The sequence below is a fragment of the Ranitomeya imitator genome, chromosome 6 (genome assembly GCF_032444005.1).
Source record: "Ranitomeya imitator isolate aRanImi1 chromosome 6, aRanImi1.pri, whole genome shotgun sequence".
NCBI classification, from domain to species: domain Eukaryota; kingdom Metazoa; phylum Chordata; class Amphibia; order Anura; family Dendrobatidae; genus Ranitomeya; species Ranitomeya imitator.
The window spans coordinates 307,508,092-307,531,133 of record NC_091287.1 but is presented as its reverse complement, the minus strand read 5'-3'; the positions used below and the strand labels follow the sequence as shown (position 1 = coordinate 307,531,133).

General features: G+C 43.0%; 1 protein-coding gene across 1 annotated transcript in view; it reads right to left on the bottom strand.

Annotated features, from left to right (window-relative positions):
* Positions 1-23,042, bottom strand: part of LOC138642518 (gastrula zinc finger protein XlCGF26.1-like) — a 103,467-nt gene that overhangs the window by 55,163 nt on the left and 25,262 nt on the right. The window contains exon 2 of the mRNA XM_069730723.1: positions 21,137-22,285. Coding sequence (XP_069586824.1) covers positions 21,137-22,262 — 1,126 coding nt within the window. The 5' untranslated portion in view covers positions 22,263-22,285. The remainder of the gene's footprint in view (positions 1-21,136; positions 22,286-23,042) is intronic.

The window sequence follows — 23,042 nt, the reverse complement described above, 5'->3', positions numbered from 1 at the left end:
GAAAAGCTTCCACAGCAGCAGAAGACCAATTGACCACATCAGCACCCTTCTTGGTTAACTCAGTCAACGGTTTAGCAATACTAGAAAAATTATTGATGAAGTGACGATAAAAATTAGCAAAGCCCAGGAACTTTTGCAGACTCTTCAGAGATGTCGGCTGAGTCCAATCATAAATGGCCTGAACTTTAACAGGGTCCATCTCGATAATAGAAGGGGGAAAAATGAAACCCAAAAATGAAACCTTCTGAACACCAAAGAGACACTTTGACCCCTTCACAAACAAAGAATTCGCACGCAGGACCTGGAACACCATTCTAACCTGCTTCACGTGAGACTCCCAATCATCCAAGAAGACCAAAATATCATCCAAGTATACAATCAGGAATTTATCCAGGTACTCTCGGAAGATGTCATGCATAAAGGACTGAAATACTGATGGAGAATTTGAAAGCCCAAATGGCATAACCAGGTACTCAAAATGGCCCTCGGGCGTATTAAATGCTGTTTTCCATTCATCGCCCTGTTTAATACGCACAAGATTATACGCACCACGAAGATCTATCTTGGTGAACCAACTAGCCCCCTTAATCCGAGCAAACAAATCAGACAGCAGCGGCAAGGGGTACTGAAATTTGACTGTGATTTTGTTTAGAAGGCGGTAATCAATACAAGGTCTCAGCGAACCATCCTTCTTGGCCACAAAAAAGAACCCTGCTCCCAATGGCGACGACGACGGGCGAATATGACCCTTCTCCAAGGATTCCTTTACGTAACTCCGCATAGCGGCATGCTCAGGCACAGATAAATTAAACAGTCGACCTTTAGGAAACTTGCTACCAGGAATCAAATCGATAGCACAATCGCAATCCCTATGCGGAGGTAGGGCACTGGATTTGGGCTCATCAAATACATCCCGGTAATCCGACAAGAACTCTGGGACCTCAGAAGGGGTGGATGATGAAATAGACAGAAATGGAGCATCACCATGTACCCCCTGACAACCCCAGCTGGACACAGACATAGATTTCCAATCCAATACTGAGTTATGGACTTGTAGCCATGGCAACCCCAAAACGACCACATCATGCAGATTATGCAACACCAGAAAGCGGATATCCTCCTGATGTGCAGGAGCCATGCACATGGTCAATTGGGTCCAATACTGAGGCTTATTCTTGGCCAAAGGCGTAGCATCAATTCCTCTCAATGGAATAAGATACTGCAAGGGGTCCAAGAAAAACCCACAGCGCCTAGCAAAGTCCAAGTCCATCAAATTCAGGGCAGCGCCTGAATCCACAAATGCCATGACAGAATAGGATGACAAAGAGCAGATCAAAGTAACCGACAAAAGAAATTTCGACTGTACCGTACCAATGGTGGCAGACCTAGCGAACCGCTTAGTGCGCTTAGGACAATCGGAGATAACATGAGTGGAATCACCACAATAAAAACACAGCCCATTCCGACGTCTGTGTTCTTGCCATTCAGCTCTGGTCAAAGTCCTATCACATTGCATAGGCTCAGGTTTATGCTCAGATAATATCGCCAAATGGTGCACATTTTTACGCTCACGTAAGCGTCGATCGATCTGAATGGCCAAAGACATAGACTCATTCAGACCAGCAGGCATAGGAAATCCCACCATGACATCCTTAACCCCTCTGTGACCTTAGACGTACTATCCCGTCGAGGTGCCCTGGGCTTATCTGACCCTGGACGGGATAGTACGTCATAGCCGATCGGCCGCGCTCACGGGGGGAGCGCGGCCGATCGCGGCCGGGTGTCAGCTGCTTATCGCAGCTGACATCCGGCACTATGTGCCAGGAGCGGTCACGGACCGCCCCCGGCACATTAACCCCTGGCACACCGCGATCAAAGATGATCGCGATGTGCCGGCGGTGCAGGGAAGCACCGCGCAGGGAGGGGGCTCCCTGCGGGCTTCCCTGAGCCCCCCGCAGCAACGCGATGTGATCGCGTTGCTGCGAGGGTCTCCTCACCTCCCTCCCTGCTCGAGCCCCGGATCCAAGATGGCCGCGGATCCGGGTCCTGCAGGGAGGGAGGTGGCTTCACAGAGCCTGCTCAGAGCAGGCACTGTGAAGCCTGCAGCGCTGCATGTCAGATCAGTGATCTGACAGAGTGCTGTGCAAACTGTCAGATCACTGATCTGTGATGTCCCCCCCTGGGACAAAGTAAAAAAGTAAAAAAAAAAATTTCCAAATGTGTAAAAAAAATAAAAAAAAATATTCCAAAATAATGAAAAAAAAAAAAAAATATTATTCCCATAAATACATTTCTTCATCTAAATAAAAAAAAAAAACCAATAAAAGTACACATATTTAGTATTGCCGCGTCCGTAACGACCCGACCTATAAAACTGTCCCACTAGTTAACCCCTTCAGTAAACACCGTAAGAAAAAAAAAAAAAAAAACGAGGCAAAAAACAACGCTTTATTATCATACCGCCAAACAAAAAGTGGAATAACACGCGATCAAAAGGACAGATATAAATAACCATGGTACCGCTGAAAGCGTCATATTGTCCCGCAAAAAAAGAGCCGCCATACAGCATCATCAGCAAAAAAATAAAAAAGTTATAGTCCTGAGAATAAAGCGATGCAAAAATAATTATTTTTTCTGTAAAATAGTTTTTATCGTATAAAAGCGCCAAAACATAAAAAAATGATATAAATGAGGTATCGCTGTAATCGTACTGACCCGAAGAATAAAACTGATTTATCAATTTTACCAAACGCGGAACGGTATAAACGCCTCCCCCAATAGAAATTCATGAATAGCTGGCTTTTGGTCATTCTTCCTCACAAAAATCGGAATAAAAAGCGATAAAAAAAGTCACGTGCCCAAAAATGTTTTCAATAAAAACGTCAACTCGTCCCGCAAAAAACAAGACCTCACATGACTCTGTGGACCAAAATATGGAAAAATTATAGCTCTCAAAATGTGGTATTGCAAAAAATATTTTTTGCAATAAAAAGGGTCTTTCAGTGTGTGACGGCTGCCAATCATAAAAATCCGCTAAAAAACTCGCTATAAAAGTAAATCAAACCCCCCTTCATCACCCCCTTAGTTAGGGAAAAATAAAAAAAAATGTATTTATTTCCATTTTCCCATTAGGGCTAGGGCTAGGGTTAGGGCTAGGGTTAGGGCTAGGGCTAGGGTTAGGGCTAGGGTTAGGGTTAGGGTTAGGGTTAGGGCTAGGGTTAGGGCTAGGGTTAGGGCTAGGGTTAGGGCTAGGGTTAGGGTTAGGGCTAGGGTTAGGGCTAGGGTTAGGGCTAGGGTTAGGGCTAGGGTTAGGGCTAGGGTTAGGGTTAGGGTTGGGGCTACAGTTAGGGTTGGGGCTAAAGTTAGGGTTAGGGTTTAGATTACATTTACAGTTGGGAATAGGGTTGGGATTAGGGTTAGGGGTGTGTCAGGGTTAGAGGTGTGGTTAGGGTTACCGTTGGAATTAGGGTTAGGGGTGTGTTTAGATTAGGGTTTCAGTTATAATTGGGGGGTTTCCACTGTTTCGGCACATCAGGGGCTCTCCAAACATGACATGGCGTCCGATCTCAATTCCAGCCAATTCTGCGTTGAAAAAGTAAAACAGTGCTCCTTCCCTTCCGAGCTCTCCTGTGTGCCCAAACAGGGGTTTACCCCAACATATGGGGTATCAGCGTACTCAGGACAAATTGGACAACAACTTTTGTGGACCAATTTCTCCTGTTACCCTTGGGAAAATACAAAACTGGGGGCTAAAAAATAATTTTTGTGGGAAAACAAAAAGATTTTTTATTTTCACGGCTCTGCGTTATAAACTGTAGTGAAACACTTGGGGGTTCAAAGTTCTCACAACACATCTAGATAAGTTCATTGAGGGGTCAAGTTTCCAATATGGGGTCACTTGTGGGGGGTTTCTACTGTTTAGGTACATTAGGGGCTCTGCAAACGCAATGTGACGCCTGCAGACCAATCCATCTAAGTCTGCATTCCAAATGATGCTCCTTCCCTTCCGAGCCCTCCCATGCGCCCAAACGGTGGTTCCCCCCCACATATCGGGTATCAGCGTACTCAGGACAAATTGGACAACAACATTTAGGGTCCAATTTCTCCTGCTAACCTTGGAAAAATACAAAACTGGGGGCTAAAATATAATTTTTGTGGAAAAAAAAATATTTTTTATTTGCATGGCTCTGCGTTATAAACTGTAGTGAAATACTTGGGGGTTCAAAGCTCTCACAACACATCAAGATGAGTTCCTTAGGGGGTCTACTTTCCAAAATGGTGTCACTTGTGGGGGGTTTCTACTGTTTAGGTACATTAGGGGCTCTGCAAACGCAATGTGACGCCTGCAGACCATTCCATCTAAGTCTGCATTCCAAATGGCGCTCCTTCCCTTCCGAACCCTCCCATGCGCCCAAACGGTGGTTCCCCCCCACATATGGGGTATCAGCGTACTCAGGACAAATTGGACAACAACTTTTGGGGTCCAATTTCTCCTGTTACCCTAGGGAAAATACAAAACTGGGGGCTAAAAAATAATTTTTGTGGGAAAAAAATTTTGTTTTATTTTTATGGCTCTGTATTATAAACTTCTGTGAAGCCCTTGGTGGGTCAAAGTGCTCACCACACATCCAGATAAGTTCCTTAGGGGGTCTACTTTCCAAAATGGTGTCACTTGTGGGGAGTTTCAATGTTTAGGCACATCAGTGGCTCTCCAAACGCAACATGGCGTCCCATCTCAATTCCTGTCAATTTTGCATTGAAAAGTCAAACGGCGCTCCTTCCCTTCCGAGCTCTCCCATGCGCCCAAACAGTGGTTTACTGCCACATATGGGGTATCAGCGTACTCGGGACAAATTGGACAACAACTTTTGAGGTCCAATTTCTTCTCTTACCCTTGGAAAAATAAAAAATTGGGGGCAAAAATATAATTTTTGTGAAAAAATATGATTTTTTATTTTTACGGTTCTGCATTATAAACTTCTGTGAAGCACTTGGTGGGTCAAAGTGCTCACCACACCTCTAGATAAGTTCCTTAGGGGGTCTACTTTCCAAAATGGTGTCACTTGTGGGGGGTTTCAATGTTTAGGCACATCAGTGGCTCTCCAAACGCAACATGGCGTCCCATCTCAATTTCTGTCAATTTTGCATTGAAAAGTCAAACTGCGCTCCTTCCCTTCCGAGCTCTCCCATGCGCCCAAACAGTGGTTTACTGCCACATATGGGGTATCAGCGTACTCAGGACAAATTGGACAACAACTTTTGAGGTCCAATTTCTTCTCTTACCCTTGGAAAAATAAAAAATTGGGGGCAAAAATATAATTTTTGTGAAAAAATATGATTTTTTATTTTTACGGTTCTGCATTATAAACTTCTGTGAAGCACTTGGTGGGTCAAAGTGCTCACCACACATCCAGATAAGTTCCTTAGGGGGTCTACTTTCCAAAATGGTGTCACTTGTGGGGGGTTTCAATGTTTAGGCACATCAGTGGCTCTCCAAACGCAACATGGCGTCCCATCTCAATTCCTGTCAATTTTGCATTGAAAAGTCAAATAGCGCTCCTTCCCTTCCGAGCTCTCCCATGCGCCCAAACAGTGGTTTACTGCCACATATGGGGTATCAGCGTACTCAGGACAAATTGGACAACAACTTTTTGGGTCCAATTTCTCCTGTTACCCTTGGTAAAATAAAACAAATTGGAGCTGAAGTAAATTTTTTGTGTAAAAAAGTTAAATGTTCATTTTTATTTAAACATTCCAAAAATTCCTATTAAACACCTGAAGGGTTAATAAACTTCTTGAATGTGGTTTTGAGCACCTTGAGGGGTGCAGTTTTTAGAATGGTGTCACACTTGGGCATTTTCTATCATATAGACCCCTCAAAATGACTTCAAATGAGACGTGGTCCCTAAAAAAAAATGGTGTTGTAAAAATGAGAAATTGCTGGTCAACTTTTAACCCTTATAACTCCCTAACAAAAAAAAAATTGGTTCCAAAATTATGCTGATGTAAAGGAGACATGTGGGAAATGTTACTTATTAAGTATTTTGTGTGACATATCTCTGTGATTTAATTGCATAAAAATTCAAAGTTTGAAAATTGCGAAATTTTCAAAATTTTCGCCAAATTTCCGTTTTTTTCACAAATAAACGCAGGTACTATCAAAGAAATTTTACCACTATCATGAAGTACAATATGTCACGAGAAAACAATGTCAGAATCACCAGGATCCGTTGAAGCGTTTCGGAGTTATAACCTCATAAAGGGACAGTGGTCAGAATTGTAAAAATTGGCCTGGTCATTAACGTGCAAACCACCCTTGGGGGTAAAGGGGTTAAGGGCTTCAGAGAGACCCTTTCTGAAAATTGCTGCCAGCGCACATTCATTCCATTGAGTGAGCACAGACCACTTCCTAAACTTCTGACAATATATCTCTACCTCATCCTGACCCTGACACAGAGCCAGCAAATTTTTTTCTGCCTGATCCACTGAATTAGGTTCATCATACAGCAATCCGAGCGCCAGAAAAAAACGCATCAATATCGCATAATGCAGGATCTCCTGGCGCAAGGGAAAATGCCCAGTCTTGTGGGTCGCCACGTAAAAAAGAAATAATAATCTTAACTTGTTGAACTGGGTCACCAGAGGAGCGGGGTTTCAAAGCCAGAAACAGTTTACAATTATTTTTGAAATTCAGAAACTTAGCTCTATCTCCAGAAAACAAGTCAGGAATAGGAATTCTAGGTTCTAACATAGATTTCTGAACCACAATGTCTTGAATACTTTGTACTCTTGCAGCGAGATGATCCACACAAGAAAACAGACCTTTAATGTCCATCACTACACCTGTGTCCTGAACCACCCAAATGTCTAGGGTAAAAGAAAGGCAAAACACAGAACAGAGAAAAAAAAAATGGTCTCAGAACTTCTCTTTTCCCTCTATTGAGAAGCATTAGTACTTTGGGCCTCCAGTACTGTTATGAACTGGTGATTCAGAAACACAATAGACAGACCTGGTGGTTAAGAGCACACAAAGTGACCTGATAGTTAATAGTAACATAGGACGAGCTCTGGGACGTGGGAACTCTGCTGACCGCAATCCCTAATCCTATCACACCACACTAGAGGTAGCCGTGGAGCGCTCCTGACCAGACCTAGGCGCCTCGGGCACAGCCTGAGAAACTAGCTAGCCCTGAAGATAGAAAAATAAGCCTACCTTGCCTCAGAGAAATTCCCCAAAGGAAAAGGCAGCCCCCCACATATAATGACTGTGAGTAAAGATGAAAATACAAACACAGAGATGAAATAGGTTTTAGCAAAGTGAGGCCCGACTTACTGAATAGACTGAGGATAGGAAAGATAGCTTTGCGGTCAGCACAAAAACCTACAAACAACCACGCAGAGGGCGCAAAAAGACCCTCCGCACCGATTAACGGTACGGAGGTGCTTCCTCTGCGTCCCAGAGCTTCCAGCAAGCAAGAAAAACCAATATAGCAAGCTGGACAGAAAAAATAACAAACAAAAGTAACACAAGCAGAACTTAGCTTATGCAGTGAAGACAGGCCACAAGAACGATCCAGGAGAAAGCAAGACCAATACTGGAAAATTGACTGGAGGCCAGGAACAAAGAACTAGGTGGAGTTAAATAGAGCAGCACCTAACGACTTAACCTCGTCACCTGAGGAAGGAAACTCAGAAGCCGCAGCCCCACTCACATCCACCAGAGGAAGCTCATAGACAGAACCAGCCGCAGTACTACTCATGACCACAGGAGGGAGCTTAACCACAGAATTCACAACAGGGGACCCCATTTCTCTCTCCGTGGGTATGATAAATCATATCAGAGGAGAGAGGAATAAATGGGAAATCTGACTTTTTTTTGCAATTGCCGTTATTCGGTGAATACCGGCAATCACAAGTCTGGGGATAGTAAAAACCGACCCGAATCATGTTCTCCAGGGTCTCAGCTACCCCCGGTAGCAGAGACCGCGGAGATTTTACGATGCTGAGGGGCGCTATACACTTATTTCTCAGCACCGTTAAAAAGCGGTGCTGAGGAATAAGTACCCTTAACTGCTGCCCTTAAAAGGCGTATCGGGGGTCGTTAAGGGGTTAAAGGGAACCTGCAAAGTGATTGAGCAGTCAGAGATCGACTCCATCTTTACAACTATATCTGTTTTACTCTGAAAGCTCCGGAGCTCAAGAAAAAAAAAAACATACCTTGAACAGGGAGTCAAGAACGAGGTGACTATGTGGACTAGAAAGGGTAATGAGTCCCTTCAAACGTCTCGCCACTCAGCTCTACTTGACTGACGGGTCTCTCTCTATACACACACAAAAGTGAGAGGCGAGGGAGCAGCGGCGCTGAGTATCTGCCAGTCAGGCCTCCTCCTTTACTCTTGTGACCAGTTCACTCCCTGTTCATATTATATTACAGCTCGGAGTAAAACAAGGATATTGGTAAAATGATGGAACAGTCTCAGATTTAAGCTGACCATGTTTCAGGGAGCATGAATCACCTGACAGGTTCCATTTAAAGAGGAACATTCAGATTTTCTAACACATCTATTTTATTAAATGTGTATTTTCTAATAAATATAACTGTCACTTAGTCAGTAAAATACTTTATAAAAATCTCTGAGCTCCTTTTATTCTGCAACTCTTTTCCATCTTGAGGCATTTCAGTAAAATGCAGAGATATTCACATATATTTCTTCAGGAGCACACTATGTGAAATCTCTTCTTGCAGTACAACTGGACGTTTCTTCAGAGTTTTCTCTGGGGGCATGAATTTTCAGCCTCTCACCCAGATAGCGCCAATCACAGCTCAACTATAGCAGTTTATCAGGCTCAGAGGCTGTGATTGGCAGTATCTAAGGCTGGGTTCACACTGCGTTGTGTGAACCCGTTTAACGGACTACGTTACACCGCGGCATAACGCGGTGTAACGTAGTCCGTTAACGCCGCCATTACAAGCAATGGCGAGCGCATCGCTAGCGCACGCCCACAATGGGCATGCGCTAGCGATGTGCCGTCATTGAGTGACGGACCCGAGACGCCGCTTGCAGCGTTTCCGGGTCTGTCACTGCTAGCTCGCCGCTAGCGCAGATGGAGCTAGCAGAAGCTCCATCTGCGCTAGCGCTGTGCAAGTGCCGGCACTTGCGTTAGTGCAGTCCGTTTAACGGATATGTTGAACGGACTGCACTAACGTAGTGTGAACCTAGCCTAAGAGGGAGGGATGAAAGTGCACTCCCTCAGAAAAGTCTGGGAAGAAATGCCCAGTTTGTCTGCAAAAAGAGATTTCACGCAATGCGCACCAAAGAAATACATATGAATATTTCTGCAATGGAGTGACACAGCACAAAACGGAAAAGAGCGGCAGAATCAAGTAAGTTCAGGGATTTTTACAAGTTATACAAGCTTATGACCATAACCTCCGATTTCTGGTCATTCAGAAATTGCCATCACAAGATGATGGCATGGGAAGAGAGCAGCACTGGGAATAGCAGAAGACAACAACTGGTAAGTAAAATACTAGGCTCAAGGGCTTAGTGTCAGTGGCAGTACTCCAGCACTGTTAAACAAAAAAAAGCGGCTTCAAATAATAATCCTGGTTAATCTTTTCTTGAAAAAAATAAATTGACAATATTGGTATTACCAGTTAGGGGTGCGTCCACACAGTTTGATATAGTCCAATTGCTGGTAATTGTATCAGACTTTGTAGGGAACCACCATTTTGAAAAGAAGAATTTAAACAGCTGGTTGTCAATTAATTGATCATGACACATTAAGGCACCATTCACATCTCCATTAATCCTGTTGTTCTACTTACTTTCAATGTGTGCACAATTTTTAGGCAAGTGAGTATTTTGACCATAACATAATTTTTATGCAGAATTTCCAACTCCATGATGTAAACATGAATACTTATTGGATGAAGCAGATCAGGTGATGTGCAATTGTTTAATGAGAGATGCTGTGGACTGAGGATACAACTCCTTTTATCAAGGTGTGCAGAATTATTAGGCAGCTTGTTTTCCTCAGGCAAAAAGGGCCAAAAATAGATTTAACTATGAAAAGTCAAAAATTGTTACGTCTTACAGAGGGATGCAGCATTCTTGAAATTACTAAGATATTGGGACACAATCACAGAACCATTAAAAGTGGTTACAAATAGTCAACAGGTTTGCAAAAACACATTGAGAAAAAAAACTCACATTAACTGCCAAAGATTTGAGAAGAATCAAATGTGAAGTGACCAGGAACCCTTTGTCCTCCAGTGCTGTCATATTCCAGAACTGCAACCGCTGGACTACAAGGTGCTCAGTACTCAGAGACATGGCCGAGGTAAAGAGGCTGGAGCCCGACCACTACTGAACAATACACAAAGTGCAAAGTCAAGACTGGGCCAAGAAATATTTGAAGACGGATTATTCAAAGGTTTAATGGACTGATGAGATGAGACTGGCTCTAGACAGACCAGATGGATGTGTCCCTTGGCCGGGTCATTAACAGGCACAGACCTCCACTTTGACTCAAATGCCAGCAAGGTGAAGGTCGGGTACTGCTATGGGCTGGTATTATTAAAGATGAGCCAACTGGACCTTTTTTTCCTTCATTTTTATCCTTAACTGGACCTTTTTGGGTCCAAGATGGACTCAAAATCGATTTCCAAACTGCGAGCTAGGTTTTGAAGAGTTTCTGCAAGCAGTGTTACTAGAAAAACTCAGCAGCTTTAAAAAAAACAAACAATTTTTCTGCAGGACAATGCTCCATCGCACGCATCAAAGCACTCTACTGCTTGGCTAGCCAGTAAACACCTTAAAATGAAGGAATAATGACATGGCAGCCTTTCTTCCTTCGAATCAGCGTGTGAAGGGCCTTAGATGACGTCGCGGCTTGTGATTTGTCGCGCGACCGCCCATGTGACCGCTCGCGCGACCAATCACAAGCCGCGACGTCACCGCAAGGTCCTTCAAGCGCTGATTCTTAGGAAGGAAGGCTGCCGGAAAGAAGCAGGGCGCGTCCGAGGGTGAGTATATACCTAATAGGAATATACTCACCCTCGGACGCGCCCTGCTTCTTTCCGGCAGCCTTCCTTCCTAAGAATCAGCGCTTGAAGGACCTTGCGGTGACGTCGCGGTTTGTGATTGGTCGCGCGACCAATCACAAGCCGCGACGTCATCTAAGGCCCTTCAAGTGCTGATTCGAAGGAGGGAAGGTTCCCGGTTAGTACCAGGGCGCGTCCGAGGGTGAGTATAGCAATTTTTTTTTATTTTAGTTCTTTATTTTACACTTAAATATGGATCGCAGGGCCTGTAGGAGAGTTTGCTCTCCTTCAGACCCTGGGAACCATTGGAAACCCAATGCACTGCATTGGGTTTCGAGTTTCGGCCGACCCCGACTTTTTTATAGGATCGGCCGATTTCACTCGACCCGACTTTTGAAAAAGTCGGGTTTCGTGAAACCCGACCCGATCCTATAAAAGTAAAAGTCGCTCAACCCTAGTACTGAACATAGACATAATCTTTCGAGCTGAATTAATCCAAAATACACAATACCCGATCCCTTAACACCAATAGATCTCCTTCAGACGTCCGTGATTGCTACAATATGTAACACAGACCACTGTACATCAGAGTTTTGGATCTGAGTATCATCAGTGTCAGTTTGCGCCATCATTGTTTTATTAGTGACAAAACGTCTCCTATTCATTGCAATGTTAACCCCTTAACCACTGCTGATATGCCTTTTAATGGCGGCAGCTAAGGGTACTTATGCTTTAGCGCCACTATTTAATGGCGCTGAGAAATAAGTGTATAGCACCCCCCAGGATCGGAATTTCTCCAGGATCTCGGATACCAGGGGTAGCCAAGACCCCAAGAGAACATGATTTGGGTCAGTTTTTACTGACCCCAGTGTTGCGATCTCCGTTATTACCGGTACAACGGCGACCGAAAAAAAAGGAGTCCAATTACCCATTTAATTTCTCTCTCCTCTGATGTGAGCACAAATCACAGGAGAGAGAAATGGGGTCCCCTGAACCCCTCGGTACCTCCAGAGTCCCTGCACCCCCCACCACCACCACCACCGTGAAGTCCCGCGGGTTGTTGGCGTCTTCTTCTGGGAGAAAATGGCGGGTGCAGTGCGCCCGCTTAGATTTAGTGGCCGGCACCTAGCAAAAGTAGGAAATTTTTCCTATTGGTTCATTTTGATCACTGCGATAGACCATATCACAGTGGTCAAAATAAAAAAATAGTAAATAAATCCCCCTTTATCACCCCCTTACTAAGGAAAAATAGTAACATAAAAAAATGTATTTATTTCCATTTTTCCATTAGGGTTAGAGTTGGGCTAAAGTTAGGGTTGTGGTTATGATTGGGATTACGGTTATGGTTGGGATTAGGGTTAGGGTTGTGTTGGGGTTATGGATGGAGTTAGAATTGAGGGGTTTCCACTGTTTAGGCACATCAGGGGGTCTCCAAACGCGACATGGAACCACCATTGATTCCAGCCAATTTTGCGTTCAAGAAGTCAAATAGTGCTCCCTACCTTCTGAGCTCTGCCGTGCGCCCAAACAGTGGCTTTCCCCCACATATGGAGTATCGGCATACTCAGGAGAAATTGCATAACAAATTTTGTGGTACATTTTCTCCTGGTACCCTTGTGAAAAAAAAAAAAATTGGTTCCAAATTACATTTTTGGTGGATTAAGTAAAATGTTAATTTTTTCTTCCACATTGCTTTAGTTCTCGTGAAGCACCTGAAGGGTTACTAAACTTCTTATATGAGGTTTTGCGCACCTTGAGGAGTGCAGTTTTTAGAATGGTGTCACTTTTGGGTATATTGAACCCCCAAACTCACTTCAAATGTGAGGTGGTCCCTAAAAAAAAATGGTTTTGTAAATTTTGTTGGAAAAATCGGTGGTCAATTTGTAACGTCCTAACAAAAAAAATTATGTTTCCAAAATTGTGCTGATGTAAAGTTGACATGTGGGAAATGCTACCTATTAACTATTTTGTGTGACACCACTCTGATTTAAGGGTACAAAATTGCCAAATTTTCAAAAATTTTTGCCAAATTTCCATTTTTTTCATAAATAAACGCAAGTTATATCGAAGAAATTTTACCACTAACATGAAGTACAGTATGTAACGAAAAACAGTCTCCAAATCAGTGGGATACGCTGGAGCGTTCTAGAGCTATAACCTCATAAAGTGACAGCGGTCAGAACTGTAAAAATTAACTTGTCATTAAGTACCATATTGGCTATGTCACTAAAGGGTTAATAAAGGACAACACACATATTGTACAAGTATCATCTGTATACTGGCAGTGATTTTCATGTGCCCTTAAACTTTTTTTTTTACAGATTTTATTTTACAGATTTTTTTTAACCCCTTCACGACCTTGCGACTTTCCATTTTTGCACTTTTTTTTTGCTCCCCTTCTTCCCACAGCCATAACTTGTTTACTTTTCCATCAAAATGGCCATGTGAGGGCTTTTACTTTTGAACACCACCATTGATTTTCCCATATAGTGTACTGGAAAAAAATTCCAAGTGCATTGAAATTGCAAAAAAAAAGTGCAAGTCTACAGTTGTTTTTTGGGTTTTTTATTTATCGTATTCACTAAATGCTGAAACTGACCTGCCATTATTATTCTCCAGGTCTTTACGAGTTCACATATACCAAACATGTATAAGTTCTTTTTTTTTTTTTTTTTAGGTAAATGGTGAAAAAAAAATTAAAAGTTTGTAAGAAAAAAAAAAGCCATTTTAAGAGACCTGCAGAGTCTCCGCTTTTCGGGATCTGGGGCAGGTTGAGGGCTTACTTTTTGCGCACCGAGCTGGCGATTTTATTTATACCATTTTGGGGTAGATATGATGTTTTGATCACCTGTTATTGCATTTTACTTTACGTGCGGCGGCCAAAAAACGTAATTCTGGCATTTTGATCCTATTTCTTGTTATGTCGTTTACTGATCGGATTAATTGTTTTTATATTTTGATACATTGGACAATTCTGAAAACATCGATACAAAATATGTGTTTCATTTGTTTTATTTTGAATGATGCAAAAGGGAGATGATTTAAACTTTATTTTTTTAATTTTTTAAATATATTTTTAAAACATTTTTGTCCTACTTTTTACTTGCTTAGTACACTCTTCCAATTGCTTGTGCTACATATACCAAGGCATCATCTTGGTATATGTAATCATCATCTCCTGTGAACGCTGGCCAAAAGACAGCGTTCATATGAGATCTGCAATGACATGCACGGGTTCTTCTACAGACCCTCAGCTTTCATGCCAACCCATCGGCCCCGGTGAAAGGGTCGCCGATAGGCGGGGTTTGTGAAGCGGATCTGGTTTTTGAAAATTAAATTCCACTGTCAGAGATTGACAGCAGCATTTAACATGTTAACAGAAGCAGGTGGATTGCGATTGTTAGGGGCACATGACAGCTGATGAAATCTGCTGTCATGTGCCGGAAAGATGTGGGCTCAGCGCTGGAGCCTGCATCAAAGGGAGGGACGTGAAGGTGTTATCTGAGTATCTTGGGTGTGCTCGGATAATATTTGAGACCCTGCAGCTGCATGTTTTGTGGCAGAACAGAGCCGCAACACCTGAGGATTATCTGTTTGTTAGGCAATGCCCACATGTGATGCGGCTGTCTCCCATCACAAAACATGCAGCCGCAGGGTCTTGAAAATATTATCCAAGCATGTCCACGATACTCAGATAAAAAAAGGGGGTAAAACGTGGATTTAAACTGCACTGCTGAATGATTCAAGGTCCAAATATTAATAATATTAACTGGGTCGCTGTGACCAGTGGGGTACCGCAGGGGTCAGTATTGGGACCTGTTCTCTTCAACATATTCATTAATGATCTGGTAGAAGGTTTACACAGTAAAATATCGATATTTGCAGATGATACAAAACTATGTAAAGCAGTTAATACAAGAGAAGATAGTATTCTGCTACAGATGGATCTGGATAAGTTGCAAACTTGGGCTGAAAGGTGGCAGATGAGGTTTAACAATGATAAATGTAAGGTTATACACATGGGAAGAAGGAATCAATATCACCATTACACACTGAATGGGAAACCACTGGGTAAATCTGACAGGGAGAAGGACTTGGGGATCCTAGTTAATGATAAACTTACCTGGAGCAGCCAGTGCCAGGCAGCAGCTGCCAAGGCAAACAGGACCATGGGGTGCATTAAAACCAGGGATTCAAGCTTCAGGAGGTTAATTTGCATATTCCAGGTGCCTTCTGGGAGAAGCGAAGTCTCCCTAAGCTAGAAGATCGTTGGGTACAGACGGGACCAGCTGCTTCGAAAGCATCACCAAACCAGGGATTCAAGCTTCAGGAGGCTAATTTGCATATTCCAGGTGCCTTCTGGGAGAAGCGAAGTCTCCCTAAGCTAGAAGATCGTTGGGTACAGCCGGGACCAGCTGCTTCGAAAGCATCACCAAACCAGGGATTCAAGCTTCAGGAGGCTAATTTGCATATTCCAGGTGCCTTCTGGGAGAAGCGAAGTCTCCCTAAGCTAGAAGATCGTTGGGTACAGCCGGGACCAGCTGCTTCGAAAGCATCACCAAACCAGGGATTCAAGCTTCAGGAGGCTAATTTGCATATTCCAGGTGCCTTCTGGGAGAAGCAAATTTTTGCCTGTAGGACATTATTGCAAGAGAGCTTGGCTGAGTAGATTACACAAGAAGGAAAACACACAGGAAGTCAGCAGGATCTAGGAGCAACATGGCAGATGTGACAACCTACATGGTGAGCTGCAGCATGTGCTACATGTTCACAGATCGACCAGAAGAAGAATCCAATTTCACCTGTCAGAAGTGTAGACTAGTGGCCCTTTTAGAAGAAAAGGTGCGGGGTCTGGAAGAAAGAATAGCAACTTTGAAACTCATCAAAGAGAATGAAGACTTTCTAGACAGAACAGAAGCATCTCTACTGGTCACAGAAGGTGCAAAAAGTGTCAGAGAACCTCCAAAAGCAGATGAGTGGAAGCATGTGACCAAAAGAAGCAAGAAGACCATGGAGAAATCACCAACCACACAACTGAAGAACCGATATCAAATCTTTGTAGAGGATGAAGATGGCACACCTAAGAATGAAGCAATACCAGCAAGCAAAAAAGAAAAGGGCACACAGCAACAAGTGACAGCAAAAAGTACAGCCAAGAAGCAACGAAGAGTGGTGGTGGTGGGAGACTCACTACTGAGAGGCACAGAAGCAGCCATCTGCAGACCGGACATAACTGCAAGAGAAGTATGCTGCCTTCCAGGTGCGATGATCAAGGATGTGACCGATAGGATACCAAAGCTCTTCAGCTCCAAGGACGTCCACCCATTTCTTCTGATACATGTTGGCACCAATGACACGGCAAGGAAGGACCTACCGACAATCTGCAAGGACTTTGAAGAGTTGGGGAAGAAAGTAAAGGAACTGGATGCACAGGTAGTTTTTTCTTCTATCCTTCCAGTAGACGGGCATGGCACCAGGAGATGGAACAGGATCCTTGATGCAAACAACTGGCTAAGACGATGGTGCAGACAACAAGGATTTGGATTCCTGGACCACGGTGTGAATTACTGGTATGATGGACTCCTCGCCAGAGACGGACTACACCTCAACAAACCTGGGAAACACACATTCGCCAGAAGACTCGCTACACTCATCAGGAGGGCGTTAAACTAGAAGAAGAGGGGACGGGAAGAAAAACATTAGACTCGAACAAAGACGACCCAGGAAAACATACTCAGAAGGGAGGTAAGAACATTTCTAAAACAATCCACAGTGAGGAGATTGGAACAAAACAAAATCCTCTGAACTGCATGCTCGCAAACGCCAGAAGCCTGACAAACAAGATGGAAGAACTAGAAGCAGAAATATCTACAGGTAACTTTGACATAGTGGGAATAACCGAGACATGGTTAGATGAAAGCTATGACTGGGCAGTTAACTTACAGGGTTACAGTCTGTTTAGAAAGGATCGTAAAAATCGGAGAGGAGGAGGGGTTTGTCTCTATGTAAAGTCTTGTCTAAAGTCCACTTTAAGGGAGGATATTAGCGAAGGGAATGAGGATGTCGAGTCCATATGGGTTGAAATTCATGGAGGGAAAAATGGTAACAAAATTCTCATTGGGGTCTGTTACAAACCCCCAAATATAACAGAAAGCATGGAAAGTCTACTTCTAAAGCAGATAGATGAAGCTGCAACCCATAATGAGGTCCTGGTTATGGGGGACTTTAACTACCCGGATATTAACTGGGAAACAGAAACCTGTGAAACCCATAAAGGCAACAGGTTTCTGCTAATAACCAAGAAAAATTATCTTTCACAATTGGTGCAGAATCCAACCAGAGGAGCAGCACTTTTAGACCTAATACTATCTAATAGACCTGACAGAATAACAAATCTGCAGGTGGTTGGGCATTTAGGAAATAGCGACCACAATATTGTGCAGTTTCACCTGTCTTTCACTAGGGGGACTTGTCAGGGAGTCACAAAAACATTGAACTTTAGGAAGGCAAAGTTTGAACAGCTTAGAGATGCCCTTAATCTGGTAGACTGGGACAATATCCTCAGAAATGAGAATACAGATAATAAATGGGAAATGTTTAAGAACATCCTAAATAGGCAGTGTAAGCGGTTTATACCTTGTGGGAATAAAAGGACTAGAAATAGGAAAAACCCAATGTGGCTAAACAAAGAAGTAAGACAGGCAATTAACAGTAAAAAGAAAGCATTTGCACTACTAAAGCAGGATAGCACCATTGAAGCTCTAAAAAACTATAGGGAGAAAAATACTTTATCTAAAAAACTAATTAAAGCTGCCAAAAAGGAAACAGAGAAGCACATTGCTAAGGAGAGTAAAACTAATCCCAAACTGTTCTTCAACTATATCAATAGTAAAAGAATAAAAACTGAAAATGTAGGCCCCTTAAAAAATAGTGAGGAAAGAATGGTTGTAGATGACGAGGAAAAAGCTAACATATTAAACACCTTCTTCTCCACGGTATTCACGGTGGAAAATGAAATGCTAGGTGAAATCCCAAGAAACAATGAAAACCCTATATTAAGGGTCACCAATCTAACCCAAGAAGAGGTGCGAAACCGGCTAAATAAGATTAAAATAAATAAATCTCCGGGTCCGGATGGCATACACCCACGAGTACTAAGAGAACTAAGTAATGTAACAGATAAACCATTATTTCTTATTTTTAGTGACTCTATAGCGACAGGGTCTGTTCCGCAGGACTGGCGCATAGCAAATGTGGTGCCAATATTCAAAAAGGGCTCTAAAAGTGAACCTGGAAATTATAGGCCAGTAAGTCTAACCTCTATTGTTGGTAAAATATTTGAAGGGTTTCTGAGGGATGTTATTCTGGATTATCTCAATGAGAATAACTGTTTAACTCCATATCAGCATGGGTTTATGAGAAATCGCTCCTGTCAAACCAATCTAATCAGTTTTTATGAAGAGGTAAGCTATAGGCTGGACCACGGTGAGTCATTGGACGTGGTATATCTCGATTTTTCCAAAGCGTTTGATACCGTGCCGCACAAGAGGTTGGTACACAAAATGAGAATGCTTGGTCTGGGGGAAAATGTGTGTAAATGGGTTAGTAACTGGCTTAGTGATAGAAAGCAGAGGGTGGTTATAAATGGTATAGTCTCTAACTGGGTCGCTGTGACCAGTGGGGTACCACAGGGGTCAGTATTGGGACCTGTTCTCTTCAACATATTCATTAATGATCTGGTAGAAGGTTTACACAGTAAAATATCGATATTTGCAGATGATACAAAACTATGTAAAGCAGTTAATACAAGAGAAGATAGTATTCTGCTACAGATGGATCTGGATAAGTTGGAAACTTGGGCTGAAAGGTGGCAGATGAGGTTTAACAATGATAAATGTAAGGTTATACACATGGGAAGAGGGAATCAATATCACCATTACACACTGAACGGGAAACCACTGGGTAAATCTGACAGGGAGAAGGACTTGGGGATCCTAGTTAATGATAAACTTACCTGGAGCAGCCAGTGCCAGGCAGCAGCTGCCAAGGCAAACAGGATCATGGGGTGCATTAAAAGAGGTCTGGATACACATGATGAGAGCATTATACTGCCTCTGTACAAATCCCTAGTTAGACCGCACATGGAGTACTGTGTCCAGTTTTGGGCACCGGTGCTCAGGAAGGATATAATGGAACTAGAGAGAGTACAAAGGAGGGCAACAAAATTAATAAAGGGGATGGGAGAACTACAATACCCAGATAGATTAGCGAAATTAGGATTATTTAGTCTAGAAAAAAGACGACTGAGGGGCGATCTAATAACCATGTATAAGTATATAAGGGGACAATACAAATATCTCGCTGAGGATCTGTTTATACCAAGGAAGGTGACGGGCACAAGAGGGCATTCTTTGCGTCTGGAGGAGAGAAGGTTTTTCCACCAACATAGAAGAGGATTCTTTACTGTTAGGGCAGTGAGAATCTGGAATTGCTTGCCTGAGGAGGTGGTGATGGCGAACTCAGTCGAGGGGTTCAAGAGAGGCCTGGATGTCTTCCTGGAGCAGAACAATATTGTATCATACAATTATTAGGTTCTGTAGAAGGACGTAGATCTGGGTATTTATTATAATGGAATATAGGCTGAACTGGATGGACAAATGTCTTTTTTCGGCCTTACTAACTATGTTACTATGTTACTATGTAAAAGAGGTCTGGATACACATGATGAGAGCATTATACTGCCTCTGTACAAATCCCTAGTTAGACCGCACATGGAGTACTGTGTCCAGTTTTGGGCACCGGTGCTCAGGAAGGATATAATGGAACTAGAGAGAGTACAAAGGAGGGCAACAAAATTAATAAAGGGGATGGGAGAACTACAATACCCAGATAGATTAGCGAAATTAGGATTATTTAGTCTAGAAAAAAGACGACTGAGGGGCGATCTAATAACCATGTATAAGTATATAAGGGGACAATACAAATATCTCGCTGAGGATCTGTTTATACCAAGGAAGGTGACGGGCACAAGGGGGCATTCTTTGCGTCTGGAGGAGAGAAGGTTTTTCCACCAACATAGAAGAGGATTCTTTACTGTTAGGGCAGTGAGAATCTGGAATTGCTTGCCTGAGGAGGTGGTGATGGCGAACTCAGTTGAGGGGTTCAAGAGAGGCCTGGATGTCTTCCTGGAGCAGAACAATATTGTATCATACAATTATTAGGTTCTGTAGAAGGACGTAGATCTGGGGATTTATTATGATGGAATATAGGCTGAACTGGATGGACAAATGTCTTTTTTCGGCCTAACTATGTTACAAATATGTAGCCATTAAATCGTGAAGAAATCCATATTTGGACCTTGGATCATTCAGCAGCGCAGTTTAAATCCACGTTTTGCCCCCCTTTTTTTTATCTCTAGCTGGTCACGAGTGGACCCGTGGATCTGTTGCAGCAGGATATATCTTTGAGCCTGTTTTCGGCTCAAATTGGTGAATAGAATCTGATCTTTCTAACCAATTGGATCTCAGATAAGACCCTATTGCGCTCTTTTCTCCAGCAGTATTTATTGCAAGATACTAGGATAACACATCAAACGAGCATGTTCGCTCATCACTACTGCTGGAGCAAATATTGGCCACTTTTTCCCTCGTAACAGGTCCTCTTTAAATGGGCATTTTTTTAATGTTATGTTTACGGCTTGTTTCTTGCGTTACTGGCCATCTCAGCAGTCTATTGGAGTATAGTGCTTACAATTTCTTCGCTATAGAGCTTGCAAGCGCTGCTCTGAAACTGGCCAGATAACTGGACAAAGCTTTTCCCCGCTGTGCTCTCCCCATGCTACAGAAGTAAAGCTAACTCATAACAGCAACGTGGAGTGCAGAGTGATTCCGGTCCAAACTGTCAAATCAGTCAGGAGCAAAATGTCCTACAACAATCAGGAGAGCTCCTCAAAGTTGAGAAGACCCCTTTAAAATTTAAGTGTGATCATGCATAGCATGAATAGAAAAAAAAAGGAAGGTATGTCAACACTGGAGTGATTAATGAGCAACTAGTAACATAAGCTGCCTAGGAAAAATATTAAGCACATACCCACAAGTCCACATTGACAACACTTGAAGACATCTTCGTTATGACAGGTCACATGCAGGTTTCTAACACTTTCACTTTCAAATGATAAAAGGCACTTTGTGCACAAGAACAGTTCACTCTTCTGATCATGGCCTCTCATGTGGCTTTTCCATGCACTCTGGGTCATGAACCGTTTCCCACATACCTGACATTGGTAGCTCTTTCTTACTAGACGATGGCTTTTTATGTGCTTTTCCATTGGGTACCATTCATTCATGAAGAGGCCACAATAAAAGCAGGTGAACCCATCACCATCATTGTGGCACTGTGTATGTACTTTGTAGGTGTCTTTTGTCTCAAACTCAAGTTGACATGAAGCACACTTATAACTTTTTTTGTGGCTATCGTTGTCTTTGATCTGTTCAGTCGACAAGGAGGGTAGATTGGCAAGCTTTCTAATATTGCTCCTTGTTCTTACAGATTTTCTTACCAAGTTGCTTTCAGGAACTTTTGTTTCAGTTGATAGAGAGAGGGGTCTCAGGTTAGAGATGCGGTATAGACCCAGAGACAAGAGGTGCTCGCATTGAGCATCATCTTCATCTTTACTTTTGGGAGAATTAGCAGAGCTCGAAAGTGGAATGCAGTCACTTGGCATAGATTCATCCATGGGAAACTCTGACTGCTCTCCATCAAATAATGAATTCACATCACTTGCACTGACCATATTTGTACCCACATTTTGGTCCCCAAGACTCATATCACAGGACGTTGGGCTCAGAGTGTTCAACATTCTGTACAAGAAGGGCATTTTTTCCAAGTTTTCCTCGTTCTCCTTGTTTTCTTGACTCATTTCCTCTCCAATACCATAAGAATCACTTTCTTCGTGTTCAGTGCATTCTGATGCCAGAGGAGTTTGATCCAGCTGATGCACGTCTGACATATGAAGACATATTTTATTTTTCAAGCTGCTGGTAAACTGGCATAGTTTGCACCTATAAACCTCCAGCAAAAATACTTCCACCAGGTTGGCTATCCTGGCATCTAAATCTTCTGCAGTAGATGCATAAAAACTTGTCGCTGTAATCTCTGTGTGGATATGTAGCGTTGTTGGCGTGATTCGCTCAAATTTGTATTTCAGTTCATTCATTTTTCAAAAGAAAAGAAAACTGCCTAAAGGAAAAAAAAAGATTAATTATATGGAAAAAAAATGCTGTTAATTGTTACGTCTGAAAGGTTTTAACTGTGACTGCATTCTTGTGTGTGAGCCTTTAACTGTTACGAAATACAGAATTCTATTTTTTTGCAATACACCGTAATGGTGTACAGTGATATCTACGGCAGTATTAAATTCTCACCAGATGTTGGTAACAACCCATCCACACAGACAAAGAAATCAAACCATAGACGTCCATGAATTAAATTGTGTAACAATGAGAAATGACACAGGGAAAAAGCAATGAACACTCTTACTGAAATGTAATAATTAGTACAAAAGCCTTTGTCATTTCTCATTATTACACACTAGCTATTGAACCCGTTCTACGCCCAGGTGGCGAGCATTTATATTGGTATATGGTCTCCATCCTGGTATGTGCTGCTCCATCCTGCGTCCCCATCCTGTCATGTGCTGCTCCATCCTGCGTCCCCATCCTGTCATGTGCTGCACCCATCCTGCGTCCCCATCCTGTCATGTGCTGCACCCATCCTGTGTCCCCATCCTGTCATGTGCTGCTCCCATCCTGCGCCCCCATTCTGACATGTGCTGCTCCCATCCTGCGCCCCCATTCTGACATGTGCTGCTCCCATCCTGCGCCCCCATTCTGACATGTGCTGCACCCATCCTGCGCCTGCATTCTGACATGTACTGCACCCATCCTGCGCCTCCATTCTGACAAGTGCTGCACCCATCCTGCGCCTCCATTCTGTC